Raw genomic sequence first — 22,326 nt, forward strand, 5'->3', positions numbered from 1 at the left:
CATTAGCTTCAATGTGGTGGCTGATCGATTTCCCGAATCCCGTGAACATATTATAAACTTCAGAATGGTGCATCAGTTATCCGCCATGAGAGTATATATGTTGTATTGATGGAGTGATATCAAAGCTTATACATAATTAAACGAAGTACATTTGATCATGGCACTACACTAAACTGGAAAAATTAATATAGGCCCCAGTAAGATAGAAAGTTGTCGACAATAGAACTGAGAATAATTCCTTCGTTACCAATATATATATTCGCCTTTTTTCCCATAATTTGTCATTCGAACTCCATGAGACAATGACGTTGATGGGTTCAAGGCCAAATATATTTGAAGTAGGCTCTTTGGTATCTAGCAGGTATCCATAAGCTGAATCTTGGGCTTGCTTGTCAGCAGAGGACTTCCTTTTGTCTGCCTGGAAGATCAATCCTGAGCCACGCTCGATTACAAACTCCAACTAAAATGGTTTAATTTTCGAGCCGCTGGTGCATAACCCGATGTATAAATTTATTGATATATTTAAAACCAACTTCACAAACAATGGCCCATGCTCGGTTAAAACTCTAGCTAAAATGGTTTGATCTTCGAGCTGCGGTCGGGTAAGGTGTAACCTCGTCTCGAGCTCGAAGAAGATAAGAAGAATGAAATTTAGCTCCCGCTGGGCTTACTTATTCTACCAGTAAAAACAAAAATTAATGACCATCAATTGGAGAGTACAAATTTCATGTATTTGTCAAATCGACTTACGACAGAATTAAAAAGACACATGATATAATTGTAACAATAGAATGCAATCCTAATCAAAATATATATTTTTGTCTCATGTTATAATTGGATATATCATTGTTTCTGGTACAAAAATTTACGCAAAAATAAGAAATACCTTACTTTCGAGTGCAATTTAGACTATTGATTACGTTCTAAATAATCGGGGCTCTCCTTCTCATTTATATTTTTCCCGAAAATTAGTATGTTTTGAAAATTTTTTTTAATTCTATTTAATTTGATTGAATAATTTTTATATTTGTGACTTGTAAAAGAAATCTATTTAATTTTTATTTTGTATTTTTAATATTTGTATTTAATCTAAAGTTTTATATGCAAGTGTTTAAATATCAGAGTATCAATGCAACAATAGTAAGATTTCAACATCTATTCCAGTGGCATCATATTAAGAAGGCACGTACTTAATTCCCCAATCCACCCCTTTCTCATCCAATTGTACCCTAAACCCTAAAAAAGTACACAAAAAATTGTTCTAGGGTTTTACGGACGGAGAACAAGAGGTAATGGATAGCTATTCGGAAGTTGGTGGTGGGGCGAGCAATGGGGGGATGTTGTACCACGAGGTACAAGAGTCGAAACTATGCGCAGTGCATTGCGTGAACACCGTTTTGCAGGGACCCTTCTTCTCAGAGTTCGATTTGGCGGCCGTCGCTTCCGATCTCGATCGCACCGAGCGGCAGATGATGCTTGGTTCCGTCACCGGAGATTTTCTCCCAGACCTCTCGCACAACGTTTCCCTCGATGGAGATTTCAGCATCCAGGTTTTCATCCTTTTAGCTATTTTGTTTTGCAGAATCGAATTATTTGACCTAGGAGTATGACGTGTTTGTTTTTGGTACTGAGAAGTAACAAGTCATATTTGATGTTTGCCTTGCCAACTCATGCCATGTTTGTTTGATGATAATTTTCATAGATTATATTATATAATGTTCTTTTTCTTTGTGACTTGTCGACTCTCTCAGATTTTGTGATTGTCTATTTTGGTAGAACGTTATTACTATGAGATACTCATTGGAAATCAACAATTTTGGTTGCCTTGTGGTTCGTAGATGTTCGTTTTGGAGTTCTTTATTCTAAGCTGCTAAATGTTAGTCAGAATCTTTTAAACTACTTGGCGTAATCTACACTATGCTGAACACTTCTTGGATCTGCCAAATTTCCAAGTGATTCAAATATTTCGGTTGCAGGTAGTGGAAAAAGCATTGGAGGTGTGGGGTTTGGAAGTCATTCCCCTGGACAGTCCTGTGGCTGAGCCAGCCCAGATAGACCCAGAAATGGAAAATGCATTTATATGCCACTTGCAAGATCATTGGTTTTGCATTAGAAAAGTGAATGAAGAGTGGTACAATTTTGACAGTCTCTACCCAGCACCCGAGCATCTCTCAAAGTTTTACCTTTCAGCATACCTAGACTCTTTGAAGGGCTTTGGCTGGAGTATTTTTCTTGTGAGGGGTAATTTTCCGAAGGAGTGTCCCATCTCATCCTCTGAAGCTTCCAATGGTTACGGGCAGTGGCTGTCGCCTGAAGATGCACAGCGGATCACCAAGTCCTGCAACTCAACCCCGAGAACCCATCAAGGAGCTGATCAACAGCGTTCTGATCACTACATCGAACATGATGAAGCAGAAATGCTTCAAGATTATGAAGATGAGGATTTGAAAGCTGCAATAGCTGCGAGTTTGATGGATTCTTCACCAGTGATTGAAACACGAGCTGCCCCCGCAGAAAGTGAAAATAAGAACAGTGGTGCAGAACATGAATGAGAGGAGAAGTGTTTGTGGTGAAAGATGGCTTCTTGGTTGCTCTGTATATTTTTATTCGTACAATAAACTAAAAAGAAAAACTATTACGAGGATGATGATTATAACTGGGGATTTTTTACCATGCATATATTTTTTTCCAAATAAGATGGCAGCCAATTTGAATATTTATTCTACGTTGAATGGTTTTGGAGCTAACATGATGCACGGATTGTTAAAAAATTACATGATGTAATGTTCTTGAACAAGCCTTCTAGCTTTGGTCATGCAAACCTTTGTACGAAGTCCTTTTCTTTTCCTTTTTCCCCTTTTATGCCACTTTTGGATGCTACTTTACTGTGCTTTTAGTGCATCCAACACATTCTCCAAAATGAAAGTACAAGTCATGGAATTTCCAGTTTCAATCATTCTAGTTTGAGGCGAAAAGAGACCCTGTTCTCTAGATCATAAATAAAAAGTCTACCATATCACACCCCATACCGTAAGCTGAAGCTGCTTCCATCGGAGTATGTTCCGCCTCATTTTGGCTGTGAGAGACCAGAAGCAGGTAACAGAGGTGGTGGAAGAGGCAAGGTTTGTCCCGCCAGTTGTTCGGGAAACTGTTGCATTGTCATGGGGTGCATCGCAGAATTTGAAGGTGGTAGATCTCTAAATTGGGTGTGCTGGCTTTCGTCTTCAGGATCATGAAACTGCGTAGCTGCAAGAGGAGAAAAGACAGCTCCTGGGGTTGCACTAAAAGTTGGATAATTTCCATCTTGTTTCTTGTTGGGATGATTGGAAGCATGATTCTTGTTAATATGCGACTCAAATTCTGTTTTTCCTAAAAATGACTTGAGACAGTAAGGCATTGCACATATGAAGACACCAGTCCTTTTGATTGTTTGAATCTTCAGAATACGTTCATCACAACTGTGTACCAGGAAGAAACAAAAATGGTGATAAAATGCATCAACTAGCCTGAAATTGCAAACAAAGTCTTCAAGGTTAATATATTCACCATTTGAGAAAGAATGATAATAATGGGAATTGGACAATAAGTGAACAGTGTTTTTCTTTAGATATAATTATTGAGTACAAAAACTAGACAGAATTACTCTCATAATGCCTGTGTCAATGAAACGGAATAGTACAGTGTGCTTGCATATTTCACTCCGAGACCAAAAAGTTATGCAGATCAACTATATCATGCCAAAAGAGTTAGCAGACTAAGAAATAAATAGGCTTACATGAAGCAAAGAGAATCACTCCTAGCACAGTCCAAACAGAGGGCATGCTCACAGGGGCTCTGCAATGACATCAGAGAGCACAAACATGAGACCAATTCATTTTATAAGATATTATTATCTTTGTCCTTACAAAACAAAACTGAACAAAGATGGCATGAGTGTCACACCAGAAACTGGTAAGACTGCTGAAACAAAGAGTAACGACTAACACATAAGATGTATAGAATCCCAATTGATACTGGAAATTCTGCCGAACACACGTGCATTCTATATTTGTCTTGCAAAAGTTGCAGCCTGACCAAAAGTGCCAATGCATGAGAGCAAACAGGCGGAGACATGATATGATTTAGTTCCGGTTCTCATTTAGTTCCTACACCAGCTGCTATTTGATTAAAGATGATTTAACATGAATGCAGCGGCAATTGCTGCATTTTCTGAAGTATTACAAAGCAGGTTAACATCAGAATATGTTTTCTAATTGCGGAAAAATTAATCTCTAACAAAAAGAGCCTGCTAAGGAGTTCTGAAGCTTAGAATCCTTGAGAACTCAAAAGTACATACATAGGAGAGAAGGATATGAACTGTAATACATACCAGGCGCCCATAGATGGAAATGGGGAAGTCACAACTGAGGCAAAAATGAACCCGCTCGCCAAGCTGACGACGTGATCGGCGACCAACTATCTTGGTAACGGCAGTCGCACTTGCTGATCCGAGGCCCTTGGCAACAGGAAGATCAGCTAAGACTAGATGATCAGGGCAGGCGACTGTTACAGCGTCTGTAGGCACAGGTTTTGTACTACCATCACTTTCACTGTCTGGCTTGCTAAACCGAATCTTAAACATCCTTCCCTAGCAAAACATCAACATTCAACTGATACCATAAACTACGATTTTGAATCACCAGAAAGAGTATTCAAAATTTGTGTAAATCAAGTCACGAAATATCTATCTGCCATATATCAATCTAATCACCGGGCTTCATGAAAAGTTCCCTCGGACACCTATACTTGAAATAAAAACTGCACTAATTAATTTCCAGTCTTCTTGACCCTTTTTTTCTTTTTGGGAAAACTCTACGTTCCGTGAATCCATTTTTATGATATGTTATTGAAATTAAGGAAAGCAGTGGAAACCAAAAATCCCGCACAGCAAAACCAAAAATGCCTACGAATCAAAAAATTGAGAGGAAAAATTTTTGAACTCCTCATAACAAGAATCATAAGAAAAATTACCAGAAGAGGGAGCTTCAGACCAAGATCAAGCTGTTTCCGCTTGAACACTTGAGTTCAAAACAGAGGAATTTGAAGCGATTCAAGCAGTCAGAATTGTAACGTTGACAGCAAATGCCACGTCCATATATATATACACCGAGTATGAGAGTGAGTGCGTGTGTCTGTGGGCCTAAAAGTTGATATCAAGACAGGATTGAGCTACCACTTTTGGGCCATTCCATTAATTCATTTAATCATAAATTACACAGGTCTCCAGTATTGGTCAACTTTAATATAATTGCCACATTATTCAGGCAGAAAATTTAAAATTCACATATTATCTATAAAAATTACCAAAATTTTAATATAACTGTATCTTTATTTTTTTTAATAAAAATATACATCATCCATATAAAAATTATAAATTATGAAAATTACTATAAATATTTTGAATATAATTGCTTACAACTTTATTTTAAAAATATCATACTTCAAAAATAATTATCCATAGAAAATAAAATATACAAGCGAATATATTAAAACAATGATATTATATGTTATACGAAAAGTTGGATATAGATGCATATTATATGTTTAGGAGATGATTCAGCGTGTACTGAAGTATAATAACGGCAATCAATTTTTACTAAAAAAGTCTATTCACATTTAAATAGAAAAACGAATTCAATAATTTATTCAATGTATATCGAAAGATAATGGTGACGGTATATTTTCGAAAAAAAAAAGTCTATTCACAATTCACAAATTTTCAAATGATTAAGGACATGTTGTTTTTGTTGTGAAAAAGTAAAAATTTATGGTAAAAAGTAAAAATCTCAAACTCTCAAAATTTACCAAACTACACACTTTATAATATTTTTCTCTCTACTCAATTGTAAATTTCTTCACAAATGAGAGATCTATTTATAGGAAATCTTTACAAATAATCCAAAAATAAAATACATCATTACCTACATCATCACACACAAATTCTAATTTTACAACTCTTATTTTCAACATTCAAATATTCAACTATTACTTTTTCAACATTCAAATATTATTTTCAACACTCCCCCTTGTGATGATGATCATGATACGATGATGTCTTCATTACGTGTTTTTATACTGCCTCGTTAAAAACCTTACTAGGAAAAACCCAGTGGGATAAAAATCATAGCAAGGGAAAAAGAGTGCAGTCACGTAAATTCCCCCTCATGTTGACACGAACAATTCTTCACAAATTTCGTAGATTGAGCATCCCAATATTATATATATGCTTTCTGAATATTGACGTAGGAAACGCCTTTGTGAAGAGATCTGATGAATTTTCACTTGATTGAATGTGACGAACATCAATACATTTATTCTTCTCAAGCTCATTGGTGAATGCGAAGAACTTAGGAGGAATATGTTTAGTTCTGTCGCTTTTTATGTATCCTTCTTTCATTTGAGCAACACGTGCAGCATTATCTTCATATAGTATCACAGGCTTCTCGTCGAATGATAATCCGCATGAGATTTGGATATGTTGGGTCATTGATTTTAACCACACAGATTCACGGATTGCTTCATGTAGTGCAATAATCTCGGCATGATTTGATGAAGTTGTTACGAACGTTTGTTTCTGTGAACGCCAAGAAATTGCAGTGCCTCCACGAGTAAATACATATCCATTTTGGGAACGTGCCTTGTGTGGATCAGATAAGTATCCAGCATCGGCATAACCAATTATACTTGGATTAGCATCTTTTGAATACAAAAGTCCCAAGTCTGTCGTTCCTCGTAGATAACGGAATATATGTTTAATTCCGTTCCAGTGTCTCTTTGTTGGATATGTGCTAAATCTTGCCAACAAATTTACGGCAAAAGATATATCAGGCCTTGTATAATTTGTAAGATACATAAGGGCACCGATAGCACTTAGATATGATACTTCTGGACCAAGAATATCTTTATCATCTTCACATGGACGGAATAGATCCTTTTCTATGTTTAATGATCTAACAACCATTGGAGTACTTAAAGGATTTGATTTATCCATATTAAAATGTTTAATGATCTTTTCTGTATAATTTGTCTGGTGAACAAACATTCCACATTCTTTTTGTTCAATTTGTAAACTCAGACAATACTTGGTTTTTCCAAGATCCTTCATTTCAAATTCTTCCTTCAAATATGACACAACTTCTTGAATTTCCTTATTTGTTCCAATGATGTTTAAATCATCAACATATACAACAATAATTACGCATCCGGATGTTGTTTTCTTAATGAAAACACAATGGCATATTGAATTATTTACATATCCCTTTTTCATCAAGTGATCACTTAGCCGGTTATACCACATTCGGCCGGATTGCTTTAACCCATATAACGATCTTTGTAATTTCACATAATAACATTCTCTAGGTTTTGAACTTTGTGCTTCAGGCATCTTAAATCCTTCAGGGATTTTCATATATATATTACTATCTAGTGATCCATATAAGTAAGCTGTAACAACATCCATAAAACGCATTTCTAAATTTTCAGATACCGCCAAGCTAATCAAATACCGAAACGTAATTGCATCCATCACGGGAGAATACGTTTCTTCATAATCAATTCCAGGCCTTTGAGAAAAACCTTGTGCAACAAGTCGAGCTTTATATCTTACTATTTCATTTTTCTCATTTCGCTTTCGAATAAAAACCCATTTGTATCCAACAGGTTTTACACCTTCAGGTGTAAGGACTATAGGTCCAAAAACATTACGTTTATTTAACGAATCCAATTCAACCTGGATGGCTTCTTTCCATTTTATCCAATCCTGCCGATTTTTACATTCACCAAAAGATTTTGATTCATAATCTTCATTATCATTTATGATGTCGATTGCCACATTATAAGAAAATATATCATCAATTTCTTCTATATCTTTTCGGTTCCATATTTTTCCAGTATTATTATAATTGATAGAGATTTCATGATTATCGTCAGTTTGTGGTTCTGACAGAACATTTTCATCATCATGTGTTTCTTCAGGAACACCATTCTCTATTTTGTGATCATCATGTGTTTCTTCAGGAACATCATTCTTTATTTTGTGATCATCGTGTTTCTCTATGAATTTTCTTTTTCGAGGATTTTTATCCTTGGAACCGACTGGCCTTCCACGCTTCAGGCGTTTAATGACATCATGAGTATTTTCAATTTGTTTCTTCGGAATTTCAATTCGAGCAGGGGCATTTGCAGCATGTATATATGATTTAGTTACCCCTTTTGTGTCTGCAAATGCATCTGGTATTTGATTTGCTATTCTTTGCAAGTGCACAATTTGCTGTACATCTTTTTCACATTGTTTTGTTCTTGGATCCAGATGTAACAATGATGATACATACCATGTAATTTTCTTTTCGGTATGTTTTTGTTCTCCCCCTAACATTGGGAAGATTTCCTCATTAAAATGACAATCAGCAAAACGTGCTGTAAACACGTCGCCTGTCTGAGGTTCAAGATATCGAATGATTGATGGACTATCATAACCGATATAAATTCCAACCTTTCTTTGAGGTCCCATTTTCTTTCGTTGCGGTGGTGCAATAGGCACATACACCATACATCCAAAAATTCTCAGATGAGAAATGTCTGGTTTTTTACCAAATGCAAGCTGCAATGAGGAGTATTTATGATATGCACTTGGTCTGATGCGAATTAATGAAGCAGTATGTAAAATTGCATGTCCCCATAATGAAATAGGGAGCTTTGTTTTCATAATAATTGGTCTAGCAATCATTTGCAGACGTTTAATCAATGATTCAGCCAATCCATTCTGTGTATGTACATGAGCAACATGATGCTCAACAATGATTCCCATAGACATACAATAATCATTGAAAGTTTGGGAAGTAAATTCACCAGCATTATCAAGTCTAATTTTCTTGATTGTATAATCGGGAAATTGATTCCTCAATTTTATTATTTGAGCAAGTAATCTTGCAAATGCAACATTTCGAGTTGACAATAAACATACATGTGACCATCTGCTGGAGGCATCAATTAATACCATAAAGTATCTGAATGGTCCACATGGTGGATGGATTGATCCACAAATATCACCCTGAATACGTTCAAGAAACATTGGTGATTCAGTTTGGATTTTGGCTGGTGATGCTCTTATAATAAGTTTTCCAAGAGAACATGCTTTACATTGAAACTTATTATTCTGAAAGATCTTCTGGTCTTTCAGCGGATGACCATGTGTATTTTCTATAATTCTTCGCATCATTGTTGAACCAGGATGTCCTAATCGATCATGCCAATTGGTTAATATTGAAGAATTATCAACTACCATGTTTGATTCAGTGGGACTTATATGTGTATAATGCGATCCAATAGGAGCTTTGGTAGTTTTTCAATCACATATTTCTTTCCTGATTTATATGTGATAAGACACATATACTTCTCATTCCCTTCACTCATTGTTTGAGTATCATAACCATGAGAATATATATCATTAAAACTCAACAAATTTTTTTTCGATTGTGGTGAATATAAAGCATCATTGATCAAAAATTTTGTACCATTAGGTAATAAAAATTGTGCTTTACCACATCCTTTAATCAAGTCTACAGGACCTGATATCGTATTCACCGTTGTTTTTGTTGGTTTTAGTTCCAAGAAATATCTTTTATCTCGGAGGATAATGTGCGTTGTACTACTATTGGGTATGCAAACTTCAGCTTTGCTCATAGCATTTTCCATATTTGAACTTAAAAAAAAAATATGCAATGAAATAAGATTACTGACAATACATATGTAAATATAACACATATCATAATTGTACAATAAAACATTATTATATGAATACATGAAAAATAAATTATTGTACATTTATATTCTACCATTATATTTTTCATTCTCAGAGAAATCATTGAGAAAATCAGTAGCATCAATATTGTTCATTTCTATCCCACCAACATATTGATTATTTCTAGAGAAATCATTCATAAAATCAGCAGCATCAAAATGAGTTGAATCACTCAAACGGTCACTACGTTCAGTGAAGTTGGTCTCTTTTTCTTTCCCCTTTATCGATTCTTTATAGAGCTTGCAAAGGTGCTCAGGGGCTCGACAAATACGAGACCAATGTCCTGGAGTGCCGCATCTGAAACAAGAACTTTCAAATCTTTTCGAGTGATTTTCATTAACACTCATGTTCTCATGATGCCTTTTTTGTGGATGGTTCGTGACGCCCTTTTGAGATGAGTTATAAAAATAACTATCTCTATTGTTTTCAAAACCACGGCCTCGACCACGACCACGGTCAATTCCACGTCCACGACCACGACCACGTCCTCGAAGTCGACCTCGACCAAAACCTTGTCTTTGAATTTGATTTTGGTTTCCAGGTTTAAATTCATTTTTACTCACAGCATTTACTTCTGGAAATGCTGTTGATCCAGTGGGTCGGGACTGATGATTTCTCATTAATAGCTCATTGTTCTTTTCCGCCACAAGAAGACAGGCGATGAGTTCAGAATATCTCGCAAATCCACGCACTCTATATTGTTGCTGTAAAGTTATATTTGATGCGTGAAACGTGGAAAATGTTTTTCCAAGCATTTTCGATTCTGTAACCTCATGTCCACAAAATTTTAGCTGCGAGATTATTTGATACATCGCTGAATTATAATCACTGACTTTCTTAAAATCTTGAATCTTAACATATTCCATTCATCACGGGCGGTCGGAAGTATAACTTCCCTTATATGTTCAAATCTTTCTTTCAATCCTTTCCACAGAGCCATGAGATCTTTTTCGATGAGATATTCACATTTTAAACCTTCATCGAGATGTCGACGCAAAAATATTATAGCTTTTGCTTTTTCTTGTGATGAAGATATACCATTTTCTTTAATGGTCTCGCTTAGACCCAATGACTCAAGATGGATTTCTACATCGAGAGTCCATGACATATAATTTTTTTCCCGTGATGTCGAGCGCAACAAATTCGAGCTTTGTCAAATTTGACATGATGGTACTAAAAAATTACGATGCATTTTATTAGTTAATGAATATTGCAATACAAAGTAATGGATAAACAACAAGTACAAGCATTTGTAAAAATAAAGAAAACACACGAGGAGGATATTCTCCGATAAATAAAAGACTCGTGAGTATGATAACCAAAATAATTAAAAATAACCTTGAGAAAGCCATCTTCTTTTTTCTTCGAAAATTTGATGAAAAATAATTTTTAGAGAATAGGAGAAAGTTGGAGTGATTGAAAGAGTTTGTGAGATCATATTTATAGGGCAAAAACTAGCCGTTTTGTTACCGTTTATGACCGTTGGTGTACAAAAAAATAAATGTATGTATTTGTATAATTTTATGGTAATAATATGGTGTATATAATATTAGTCATGTTTAAATAATTATGTATATCATATCACATTATTATAATGATGTGTCATAAGTTATTTTGTTTAAAAATCTTATAGGCTTTTATACTTGTCGTATCCCTTACCGGCAGTGTGAGATGTCGTCTTAACATCCTCCCAGGATTTATAACAAGTTTTTGAAAAATTTATTTTTATTATTTCTAATAATAACATTATATTATATATTAAATATATACACAATAAATAAATAACAGTAAAATAAATATTATTACTTTTGTTACTTTTTTCTTCTGTTTGGAGCATGGAAAAGTACGAAGGACTTTTAGAGCTTTGTGCTGATAATGTGTTGTGAAAAAGTAAAAATTTATGGTAAAAAATAAAAATCTCAAACTCTCAATATTTACCAAACTACACACTTTATAATATTTTTCTCTCTACTCAATTGTAAATTTCTTCACAAATGAGAGATCTATTTATAGGAAATCTTTACAAATAATCCAAAAATAAAATACATCATTACCTACATCATCACACACAAATTTCTAATTTTACAATTCTTATTTTCAACATTCAAATATTCTCACTGTTGCTTCAACGTTCAAATATTATTTTCAACGGTTTCATCTAATTTTCTTGAATAATTTCGATGTTATTGGGTTCTAAAATAAAGAGTTTATTCCTTCTCCTGATAAGCCAAGACCGTCATCTATGTTCAGAAAATTGGTCCATGGTGTAGACCCCTTGTCGATGGAAGAAAGTCAATACTCTTCCTCGTTAAGGTAAATTTGCATGTAAAAACAGTGTTATTAATCTAAGATCCATGTTCTTGATTATTGAAAGTCAATCGCAAAAATCAAGAAATCGTAAGATGGAGCAGCCATTGTTATCAGCGGGTAAAGTTTCCATTCCCAGTCTCTTCTTTAAAGTAAAGCTCGTATTTCACAATCTTTATTCATTGATGCAGAAAAAGGTCGAAGTGCGAGATGGGGTTCGTATGAACACGTAGGAAGAACCGGCGCCGTTATTCATACGGCTTCAATGCCCGGAACCGAAGTTAGCTTAGATGAAATTCGATTCGCCGCCGCTTTTTCCGAGGTGTATCCGCCGTCTCTTTATGCTCCCGTGGCGGGATCTCCTGCGCCTGCCCAGCTCTACCCTAATGGTAAATATTTGTCACAAAATTCAGGGACGGACCATAATTCAGCTGAGTGTTCATACTATTGATTTGGGAAATTTGGTTTCACAAAAAAAAATGTCCATTAAAAATGTAAGCACTTGAAAATTCAATTGCTGGCAAAGGAAAAAACTGCAGCTTAAATTCAGTTTAAGACGGTTGTATTTGAGGGATTAATGTATCCAGCACAACTGAAACATGAATTTCACATTCCTGAAATTATAGTTATTTTAACATCGATCTCTCCTAAGAAACAATCTTCCATGATTTGTTTGCATTGCCATAAATTATTATTCCATACAATACAACGGATTGATGGATTTCTGTCTTGGATGAGGCATGAAGCATCGTTGAGCCTGAGCAATGTAAATAATCGTTAAGTCGAGCAATATAAATATTTATATCGATTTTCTTTTGTTCTATAATATTTAGTTATAATCTTTTTCTGAAATATCTTATGGATCTACCAAATTGACGGTAGAACAAGACATTGGTCATCCTCAAGATGCGTATTACGGGCATCTAAGAGATAATGCTGCCAATATACAAAGGTCAGTGCGAATCATTGAATGTGCAACCTGCTGAAGGAGTTCATTTTTATTTTCTGTGAATCATAGAACTTAACTGTTCTGCTGTCTGGAATTTCATCTCCTAAGTCCGCATTTCACGTTTAAGGTACCGATCATGTTTTATACTTTTCCCCTTCACCATAAGTTAAAAGAGAAAGGAGGTAAGTGCTTCGCCAATTTCATTCCTTAGGTGCTGAAATTTGAGCTTACATCTGACTTATATGGAAGGTGATGAAGAGGAAACATATGGTAAAATACTGTACAGATCACGGGTGGGTTATTTTTTTAGTTAGTGGTCTGTGATTATGCTTTATTTAGTAAAGGAAGAAAATTTGATGGGACCAAATTGTTTCTAAGTGAATGGAACTGTTAGTACTTTTACTCTTCCGCATCCATAGATTATGTTTGATGGTTGATGATTAAAAAACAATGGTATTGTGAGCCAAATTCATCTTCTCTGCTCTTGACTTCTACTTGGGATCTTACATATGATTCACTTCATTCTCTGAATTGCCTTGCCATTGGCTGCCCTTTGCTTATAGGACTTATTATTTTTTGAAATATTCTAATTTTGCCACACGGCTTGTTATTGTCACATATAGCCACTTTATGATTGAGGTTCGCTGAAACGCAGGCCTGTGTTGGATGAGGTGGAAATTCGAGAGCTACTGATAGATCATGTCGGTCATCGTTGCTGCTGGGGAAGCCGTCCTGCTCGAACATGGAAGATTCATGCAGTAGAAAATTGTAATGTTTATGTGGAAAGGGATGTGAAAACTGAAAACGAACCATACCTTGGTGGCGATATTGATGGGAAAGATAAGGGACCCGAGCTTCGAGTGTGGGAACTGGATTTAAGGTCCGAGTTCCCTGTACTTTTTACACCTCATAAAGAAACACGGACCATCATTCCTCATTCGGAATTAATTGAAAATTGCTCAGGTATGGGAGAGGAAAAAAGAACAGGCCACTGGTTTTGGAGATGTATTTGAACGTTTTTAGTTAATACCAACCCCAATTTTGCTGCCTATCTGATTTTTTTTTGAAGTATGTTATTGTCTGTGCAGAATGCGCAGGAAGAGGGGATATTGTGTGCCCCACTTGCAACGTAGATCAAGATCCCGGTTTCTACAAGGAGAATCAGATGTCTCAGTGTCCTACTTGTTACGGGAGAGGTTTGATTGCTCATAAAGACGGATCGGACACACCGTGAGACTCTTTTCAGGATCATATTTTTTTCCTTTCTGGATTGGAATAAGTAATTTAAGATTTTAACATGACATTTGAGATTCCTACCCATCTGCAGATGTCTGAAATGTAATGGGAAAGGGATGATTCCATGTGTGACTTGTGGATCTCGTGGATTGATCAAATGTGAGATGTGCAGAGGGGGTGGCTCTATTCTGAACCGCCATTGGCTATCATTAAATGGTATATACCTACGTTACCAATATGTTTTTCACCCTTTAACCTTGTCTCGATCAAATCGCCAAATTCAGTATTCTCTTTTGTTTCTCTTCTCCTATTGTGAATCAAAACAGATTCTTCTTTCGACTAATCATCGTTCTCAATTCTTTTATGAGTGTGATTATTCCCTCATATGATCACATATCAAGCGTTGATGTAAAATATATTGGGGTCTGTGGGAAAACGCTTAAAGCGAAAAAAGTAAGCGCAGCAAGTGGAGCAGCATCAGTTCCGGACGACGTCTTCCACAGAGCAAAAGGTGTCCAGTTGTGCAACACCCAAGCTTACCAGTGCACTCCTGCCTTTTTTGCCGACTCGTATTTCCTCAACAAGTTTTCTTCTGAGGTGATCAGTGAGAGGATTCCTGTACCTCCAACTGCAAGGGTGATTTGTGAAAGACACGTCATCTCGGTCGTTCCAGTAACTCGAGTGACCATGACCAATCACGGTTCTTCTTTCAGTTTCTACATTATTGGGACTAGCAGGGAAGTGTACCTGAAGAACTCCTATCCTTCAAGATTTTGCTGGGGGATTTGCCCTCGTTTGGAATGGTTGAAGTTGTAGTTCTATGGGTAGTGAGATCAGATTGAGATATTAAATTTTGGTCGTCCATGCGGGTAACATCGTACTCACATTCTATTTGCGATATATATATATATTTTGTTTCTCCGTATTTCTTCAATAATTTATTAAAAATTTAGAATACAACTACCAAAAAAAAAGTTCACAAATATGTGATATATAAATTGGTTCCTTTGAAAATAAAATCGACACGAAAATGAATACATTATGTTAGTTTAGAAAAGATGTCAAAAAGTATATTTAACTTCACTAGTTTCGCAATATTTTTAAAAATGAATATAGTTTAACGAGAAACAGTGTAACCGGTCTAGTGGCAAGGTTGTTTAGGTAGATAGAAATTTCCTCCACACATTGTATAAAAAGATTTAATTGATTCCAGGGCCATTATCATACCTTGAGTCAAATAAGCAACGGAGACGGAAAGCTTGGCTTCCTCTAAATAAATATATCGACGCTTCAACGAAAATAAATCCATAAAACAGAAAATAAAAGTAAAGCTGTTGTGATTTAATGAAGACATATAACTTGTTCTATTAGGAAAGGAAAATAAAATAAAGTCGCATAACAAAATTTTCCAAGGACGTAAAAGCAGCTTTATCACCTTCAGGACTTGGCCTTTTGTGCTCCTCTCTCCCCAAACTAAAATCATCCAGAGCTATAGAATCACTGCAGAAGTAGGGAAAGAATACCTTCATTAAGAACTCAGCCTCGACGGAAATGAAAAAACAAAAAAACCCTTCTAAAAGCCGAATATGCACATCAAGGCCAAACACCAATTGAAATTTAAACAAGAGCACATGGAAATTGAGAAATGCCTAATATACTTACTCCACCACTCTAATCATACGTCACCACAGTCCACAGGTCATCTATAATTAGGGGTTTCCAACATCTCAAGTAAGAATTTAAAAAAAAATGTTTTGCTATGAACAATGCAATGTCAAGGGAGTTGTTTTTTCACTGATTACTATAGCATTTAATTTACCTCACATAATTTTTCACCACCCAACAAAGAAACAGAACTTACCAACTAGACGCTATGTTGTCATTTTTTATGCTTTGAAATTTGTCGAACACTAAGATCATATCCTAGAAAATCCCAAAACAAACGAGTTATTTAAGACTACCACCACTGGTAGATTGGTAGATCAGTACACTGCACTACATATGACGAATCACCTCGATGATAATACTTGCATATATTTTGCCCCTCTCAATACCAAGGCAATTAGATGAAGAGAAAACAATTTCATTAAACATCATATCGGACGATTGCACATCCAGAAGAGCCACTTAACAATAAGTTTGAGATGATCACCTTATATATTGCTTGGATACATGAACACCCTGACCCTGGCACCCTGTTTTAGTGGCAAGCAACAGCAAAATCACGAATTCCATTCACGATAAACTTTGCAGTTGAAATTCAAATAGATAAAAGTAATACCATGGATTTTGGTGGAAGATTGGACTTGAATTTAGCGCGAACCACCCCGCTGTTGCCGTGAGGACGTGTGACCTTGCCCCAGATGCAACGGTAATGAGAACCATTCTTCTTGACCTTGGCTTTATAAATGTAAGCCATCCGCTTCCCGAGGTACCATGCAACCTCCTCTTGCGTGTTCACTCCTTCTATCTGTATCAACGATGTGTTTGGGTACTGGTTCGACTTCGACCTATCACCAATTTCGCCATTTTACACGCAATTAACTCGATTTTCAAGTAATCAACCAAACACTGTATGCTTTATGATGAAAAAAGAAGAAAAATTTAGACTTTCTTACCTTTTGTACCCAAGAATGGTACCGCGAACATAAAGCCTGTAAAAATAAATAAACAAATGAATGAATAGAAAATGCTAAATTGAAACAAACACACACCGAATTGGGAGAATATGTAAAGGACTAGACTTGAGGTAAGACAATTGATACGGAAACTTCACCTGACGCGCTCGCCTTGCCGACCCTTCACCATTGTGGCAGAAAGGATGCTTCGGATTGGAGCTGAAAGAAATAGAAGTGGCAGAAACCCTATTTACCCTACAAATGGAGATGAGATATAGGGTGAATATAAGAAAAATAGCCTCTGAAATGGGTTGGGCTGGTCCAGTTACATTCTTCTTGAGGCCCCGTATAGGCCCGCTTATTTTACCAATTCAAGATTAATTGAAGATTAAGTTAAAAAAATATTAATTTTAAACATGTATGTATTTATATTGATATTTTTAGTTTTGTATGTTTAGTTGAATCAATTATAATCATATAATTATCTTACTTTGATCGATTTTACTTTTTTCGTCAAAATCATGTAATTAAATGACTAATATATTTGTTAAAATTTATAATTATTATGTCAAACATGCCATCTCGATAAATTTTTCCAATCACGTACTTACATACATTTAAAAGTATATTTGGTCATTTAATTACATGATTTTGATGAAAAATGCTAAAGTTGATCAAAAGAACACAATTACATGACTATGATTTATTCAACGAAACATACGTGACTAAAAATATCTCATCAATACATACATGACTATAATTGATATTTTACATTTAATTTTTTAAAAATCGAGTTTAATAAAATAAATTGAACATGTCAAATAATTATTTCCATATATTTTGGGAAGAAAAATTAAATATTCCAATTAGTGTTAACGATAATTCACAACAAAGAGGAATGAAATCAAAATAATAATAAATTTTTTAAATGATGTGGGAAATTGTAATCGCTAATCTTCGGTATGCACTGGTTAAACTCTCTGACTAATGTAATATAATGCAAACTACACTAGCTAGATAAATCGCACTGCAAGTCGTGTGCGACAACCTCATCTGAGAAGATGTTGATAGAAGGAATTGAACTCCTGATCATTTGTCAAACGTTCATTTATTTTACCAATTTGGATATTGACGTCCAAAATAATAATAAAACAGATTAGTTTCATGATTTTCAACAAGGTTTTCTCGAATTTTTTTTAAAAAAATAATAGTCACAGATATTGACAAACATAAGATCTCCAGTAAAACGATTTCACGGATTTATATCCTGAAAAGGCTTGACACAATATATAAGTGAAGTAGTAATTGTGATTGACATTTTGTTGCAATCTTGGAGATAAGTATTTTATGATGTTTTTTGGAGATGATACTTAATTTCTTCAAAATAAAAATAACAGTTAAAAGCGAGAATATTACGGTTTTATTGCAAAACGAAAAGAGAGAGAATATTAGAGATAATATGATTATGTTCCATAGAATTTATTTTTTTACTCAAATCTTAATTGGTCGTTCCAAAAATACGGATGATATATTTTTTCCAATGCATAACTTGACCGAGAAATAAAGTAATTCAATTATTCTCATTTTTTTTGTCAGAATTTCTTGCGTTTTTCTTTTTCCATTCATTTTAAATTCATAGTAAACATTTATTATAAGTTGTTTGATTCATCGGCTAAAATTCGATCAAAGACAAAGGCATGAGAGCCGTTGCTTCCCAAAGATTTTATTTCATGTTAATCAAAGTATTCGATACCCTGAGAAAATATGCGCACCTACTTCAGAAATGCATTCGACAATAACAAATTTATATTTTTACAAGATGCATAGCATCGATTCACAGGTACAGCCACCAGTAAATCATTGATAAACGAAAAGCAGTTCATTTGGATGTTCTTCTCAAAAATTCTTTGAAGACTACAACTTTATTGAAGAGTTCATGGTTGCGTTGAGTTTACTGATGTTTTTTTATGGTTCATCGCATATGCTTTAGCGCTTTCTTACCTATATCCAAGGATCTATTATGAAAATCTCTGTGTTTGGGCACGGTAACCCCTCCGAACCCATATAGTCTATGCTATCAGGAGCTAAAACCCTAATCCCTCTGCACACGAACATTGGAAGAAGTTTCTCCATCTTTCCATATCTGTCATTTGCTGCAGCTATTGGAATCTTTGGCTTTTTGCATGGATCAAGCGGGCATGGTATCAAACAAAAGGAACTACACTACTATGTATTTTCCAACGGTGCCATCTGCATATGAAGTGTGGTGGTTTTTGTGTACATCTTTGAGATATCATTATTTGCACTACTTAGTGTTTATACTCGAATGATTTACCTAGTTTGACTACCCCTACCCCCAGGTTACCTGATACACAACGTCTGAGACTCTGAGGCCTAAATGCTTGCCTCTGCTATGGGCTTACGATGTGAAACTAGCATAAGAGATTGGCTTCCTTTCCCAATTCTTGGACTACACTTCTGATCAGAAGGATGCTTTGTCATGCGTGTATTCTTATTGGTTGTGTATTAGAAGATGCAATATACTTTTGTATCGTTTTGTTGAGTATCATATTCTGTACTAAATTTTGAAATAAAATATATCTCTGTTTTTATAATTTTCATTACTTGCATCTTCTCAAGTCATTGTTGATGTTTTCAATGGATTCACTCATGAAAACGTGCAATAAAAACCAGAACATTTTTGCAACCAAGTGCCGAAATTGTATCTTCAAATTAATATGTAACCGGAATGTTCAATCTGAAAATTATCTACCATCTATCAAACTACTATTTCGATCCTGATAAAGCAATCACAAGTTGAGAAACATCAAACATCTATCCAAACCGACATTCAAATACTAAAGCAAGAAAGAAACAATTGCAAAAGGACATCATCCGCCTAATTTTGATGCCTCCGTACGTCTAGGGCGTCCTGCGAAGTATAGTAAACTCAAATCTTCATCATTTTCTTCCCACCTAAGCCTGATTGACTTCATATGCAATTTTCGCCTCCTAACAAAATCATTCATCCAACCTTTCACAAGGATGAAACTTTTAGTCCCACAGGTCTTCAGCAAGAGTGTGTTCCGTCCCTATATCCACATCGCACACAACTAGCTTTGTTCCTCGCTTTTCATCGAATTCTCCAATATAAGGTAAGATATGGTCCCGAACCAATTGTTTTCCTATCAGAAGCCTGGATGAACCATCCATGTCGTTTTTCTACAGATTTTTTTTATACTCCAATCCTCTTCAGGTGAATGGCTGAACCATGAGGGGCTGATCAACAACGCTCCAGCTTGTGTATTCGGCGAAATGAAATAATCGTGGTGGTTTCCTCGTCAACCTCCATCAAATCAGGAGAAACAGATTGATCCTCTCCATCGGAATATCTTGATGATGAACGGGAAGATTGACGGGCTGAACCACACTTCCTTGGGTATATGATGAAATCACCGCTGGGATTGACTCGTCCACCGCCATAAAATCAAGAGAAACTGATCCAGTCTCCCCTGTCGACGTCTCAGTCACCGGAACATCGATGGATACTCCCAATAGAATAATAGTTTTGTACTCTTGACCGGTGGAGGAAGAAGTTGAAAAGGGTCCGTGATCTTCTTCAACTGCACGGGGTGTTACAGAAGGAGTCGATGACGAGGGAAGAACGCCATGCATGCACACGTTTTCTAAATCGTATAATATCATACATTCTCATGTGTGCGAATGGCGGGCATATATACAGTTTGATTCTTATTTGGAATGAAATGCTTAGTTAAAAACTTTACATATAATATGCGACGACGATTCTGATATACTTCCCTTTTAGGACACGGAGAATCCAAAATCTGTTGTGTTCATTCTGGATTTTGAAACTTATAATTATCTTTTTCTCTTTACAAATATTTCCTCAAAGGAAAGTTTAATTTATATTCCCAATCAAATCTGTTTTACTCCTAATATTATAATATATTATTTTCTCAATATCGATGTCAGATAGATACTGTTAGAAAGAGTTGGCGACTTTTGGCAAAAAAATGATCCAAAAAAATTTCGAGTTGGTGGATGAAAATTGAGAAGTTACAAAACTAAATCCGAATTCGAAAATAAACTGATTACAGATTAATATGTGTTACAATAAAAACAATTAATTATGTGCAACCAGTTCAAATATTTAGGAATATGATTTTTGTTTTTAACCATGGAACTCACAATTTCCTAAAATCAAAATGTAAAACGTAAGAATTTCTATGAGACGGTTTCATCAGTTAGTTTTGTGAAATAGATCTCCAACCTGATTAGATACATATTCAGAAATTAGAGTTATGTGGGTATGAACTTAATGTAATAAATTATATATTATTACCAAAATATATAATAAATTTTATATGCAATATACTTTGAAACTCGTTTGAGAATTTCATTAATTTAGAGTAATATGATAACAAATACGATTTGAAATTTTTATTTTTTCCAATCTTTATGATTAATTTTGTTTAAAAAACGAATAATTGATACAAATTTAAATATACAAATTTAAATTTTCGTTATTCAAGAATTATAATTTGTAATTTCTCAATCACACAAAATTTAATTTTTCACGCATTCATATCACAAAATAATTATAATATTAAATATTAATCTGAAATAAAAGAGATTTCATGTGTGTACATGTATTTGAGACTCGAGAGACCGGATTCATGAGGCTAATTTTACGGAGAATTTTCTGAGAAACAACATGTATACTTCCGAAAATAAGTATTTTATATAAACATGTCATAATAATGGATTCACTCACGAAATTAAGCAACAAAAACAAAAATTTTGTAACCAAGTACTGAATCTTCAAATTAATTATGTGCAACTGGAATAGATGTTCAATCTGATACCAAATCTACTGTGTATTAACCAAACTATATATGTATCCTAGATGAAATCTTGATGCAGAGGATGCTGACGAAGTAGAGAAAATTCAAATCTTCCATCTGTTTCTTCCCACCGGAGCCCAATCTCATCGTTCTTGCGCAACACACGCCTCCTAACAAAATCCTTCATCCAGCCATTCACGAGGACGTAACTATCCGTTATCCAGGTTTTCAGCAACAGAGTGTGCACGGTTCGTGTATCCACATCATACACGGTGATCTCCACCCCCCTCTTCACATCGAAGTTCTCAATATTCGGCAAAATATGATCCTTGACTAACTGTTTTCCGAGGAGAAGCCTCGATGAACCGTCCACGTCACTTTTCTTCAAGGTTTTCTTGATTCTCCAATAACCCTCATGATGATTAACGGGAAGATTGACGTGCGGCTGAACCACACTTCCTTGGGTATGTGGTGATATCACCGCCGGGATTGTCTCGTCCACCGCCATAGAAT

At 35.3% G+C, this 22,326-nt stretch overlaps 5 protein-coding genes across 7 annotated transcripts; 2 read left to right on the forward strand and 3 right to left on the reverse strand.

The window, feature by feature from the left end:
- The first annotated feature begins 1,153 nt into the window (after positions 1–1,153).
- Positions 1,154–2,720, forward strand: LOC142551774 (ataxin-3 homolog). Its single transcript, XM_075661168.1, has 2 exons — positions 1,154–1,550; positions 1,977–2,720. The coding sequence occupies exons 1-2, from the start codon at positions 1,293–1,295 to the stop codon at positions 2,550–2,552; spliced, it is 834 nt and encodes a 277-aa protein (XP_075517283.1). The 5' UTR covers positions 1,154–1,292; the 3' UTR covers positions 2,553–2,720.
- A 128-nt stretch (positions 2,721–2,848) lies between these two features.
- Positions 2,849–5,136, reverse strand: LOC142551775 (E3 ubiquitin-protein ligase HAKAI homolog). 3 transcript variants are annotated; one of them, XM_075661172.1, is made up of 4 exons: positions 5,011–5,136; positions 4,370–4,627; positions 3,776–3,834; positions 2,849–3,458 (listed from the first exon to the last, which is right to left on the reverse strand). In XM_075661172.1, the coding sequence occupies exons 2-4, from the start codon at positions 4,619–4,621 to the stop codon at positions 3,068–3,070; spliced, it is 702 nt and encodes a 233-aa protein (XP_075517287.1). In that variant the 5' UTR covers positions 4,622–4,627; positions 5,011–5,136; the 3' UTR covers positions 2,849–3,067. The 3 variants fall into 3 exon arrangements, with proteins under 3 accessions (XP_075517287.1, XP_075517284.1, XP_075517285.1); XM_075661169.1 differs by having other exon boundaries at positions 2,849–3,506; XM_075661170.1 differs by having other exon boundaries at positions 2,849–3,506; positions 4,370–4,622; positions 5,011–5,098.
- A 6,900-nt stretch (positions 5,137–12,036) lies between these two features.
- On the forward strand, positions 12,037–15,229 carry LOC142551776 (uncharacterized). Its single transcript, XM_075661173.1, has 7 exons — positions 12,037–12,265; positions 12,337–12,534; positions 13,028–13,097; positions 13,750–14,057; positions 14,183–14,324; positions 14,422–14,532; positions 14,732–15,229. Exons 1-7 carry the CDS (start codon positions 12,193–12,195, stop codon positions 15,144–15,146), a joined length of 1,317 nt encoding a protein of 438 aa, XP_075517288.1. The 5' UTR covers positions 12,037–12,192; the 3' UTR covers positions 15,147–15,229.
- A 390-nt stretch (positions 15,230–15,619) lies between these two features.
- On the reverse strand, positions 15,620–17,253 carry LOC142551777 (large ribosomal subunit protein eL33y). The gene is made up of 5 exons (XM_075661174.1): positions 17,107–17,253; positions 16,949–16,984; positions 16,612–16,840; positions 16,483–16,525; positions 15,620–15,830 (listed from the first exon to the last, which is right to left on the reverse strand). The coding sequence occupies exons 1-4, from the start codon at positions 17,136–17,138 to the stop codon at positions 16,484–16,486; spliced, it is 339 nt and encodes a 112-aa protein (XP_075517289.1). The 5' UTR covers positions 17,139–17,253; the 3' UTR covers positions 15,620–15,830; position 16,483.
- Positions 17,254–21,871: 4,618 nt separating this feature from the next.
- Positions 21,872–22,321, reverse strand: LOC142550758 (putative B3 domain-containing protein At1g78640). Its single transcript, XM_075659823.1, has one exon. The coding sequence runs from the start codon at positions 22,319–22,321 to the stop codon at positions 21,872–21,874; it is 450 nt and encodes a 149-aa protein (XP_075515938.1).
- Between the last annotated feature and the right edge of the window lie 5 nt (positions 22,322–22,326).

This window comes from Primulina tabacum, chromosome 7 (assembly GCF_025594145.1).
Source record: "Primulina tabacum isolate GXHZ01 chromosome 7, ASM2559414v2, whole genome shotgun sequence".
NCBI classification, from domain to species: domain Eukaryota; kingdom Viridiplantae; phylum Streptophyta; class Magnoliopsida; order Lamiales; family Gesneriaceae; genus Primulina; species Primulina tabacum.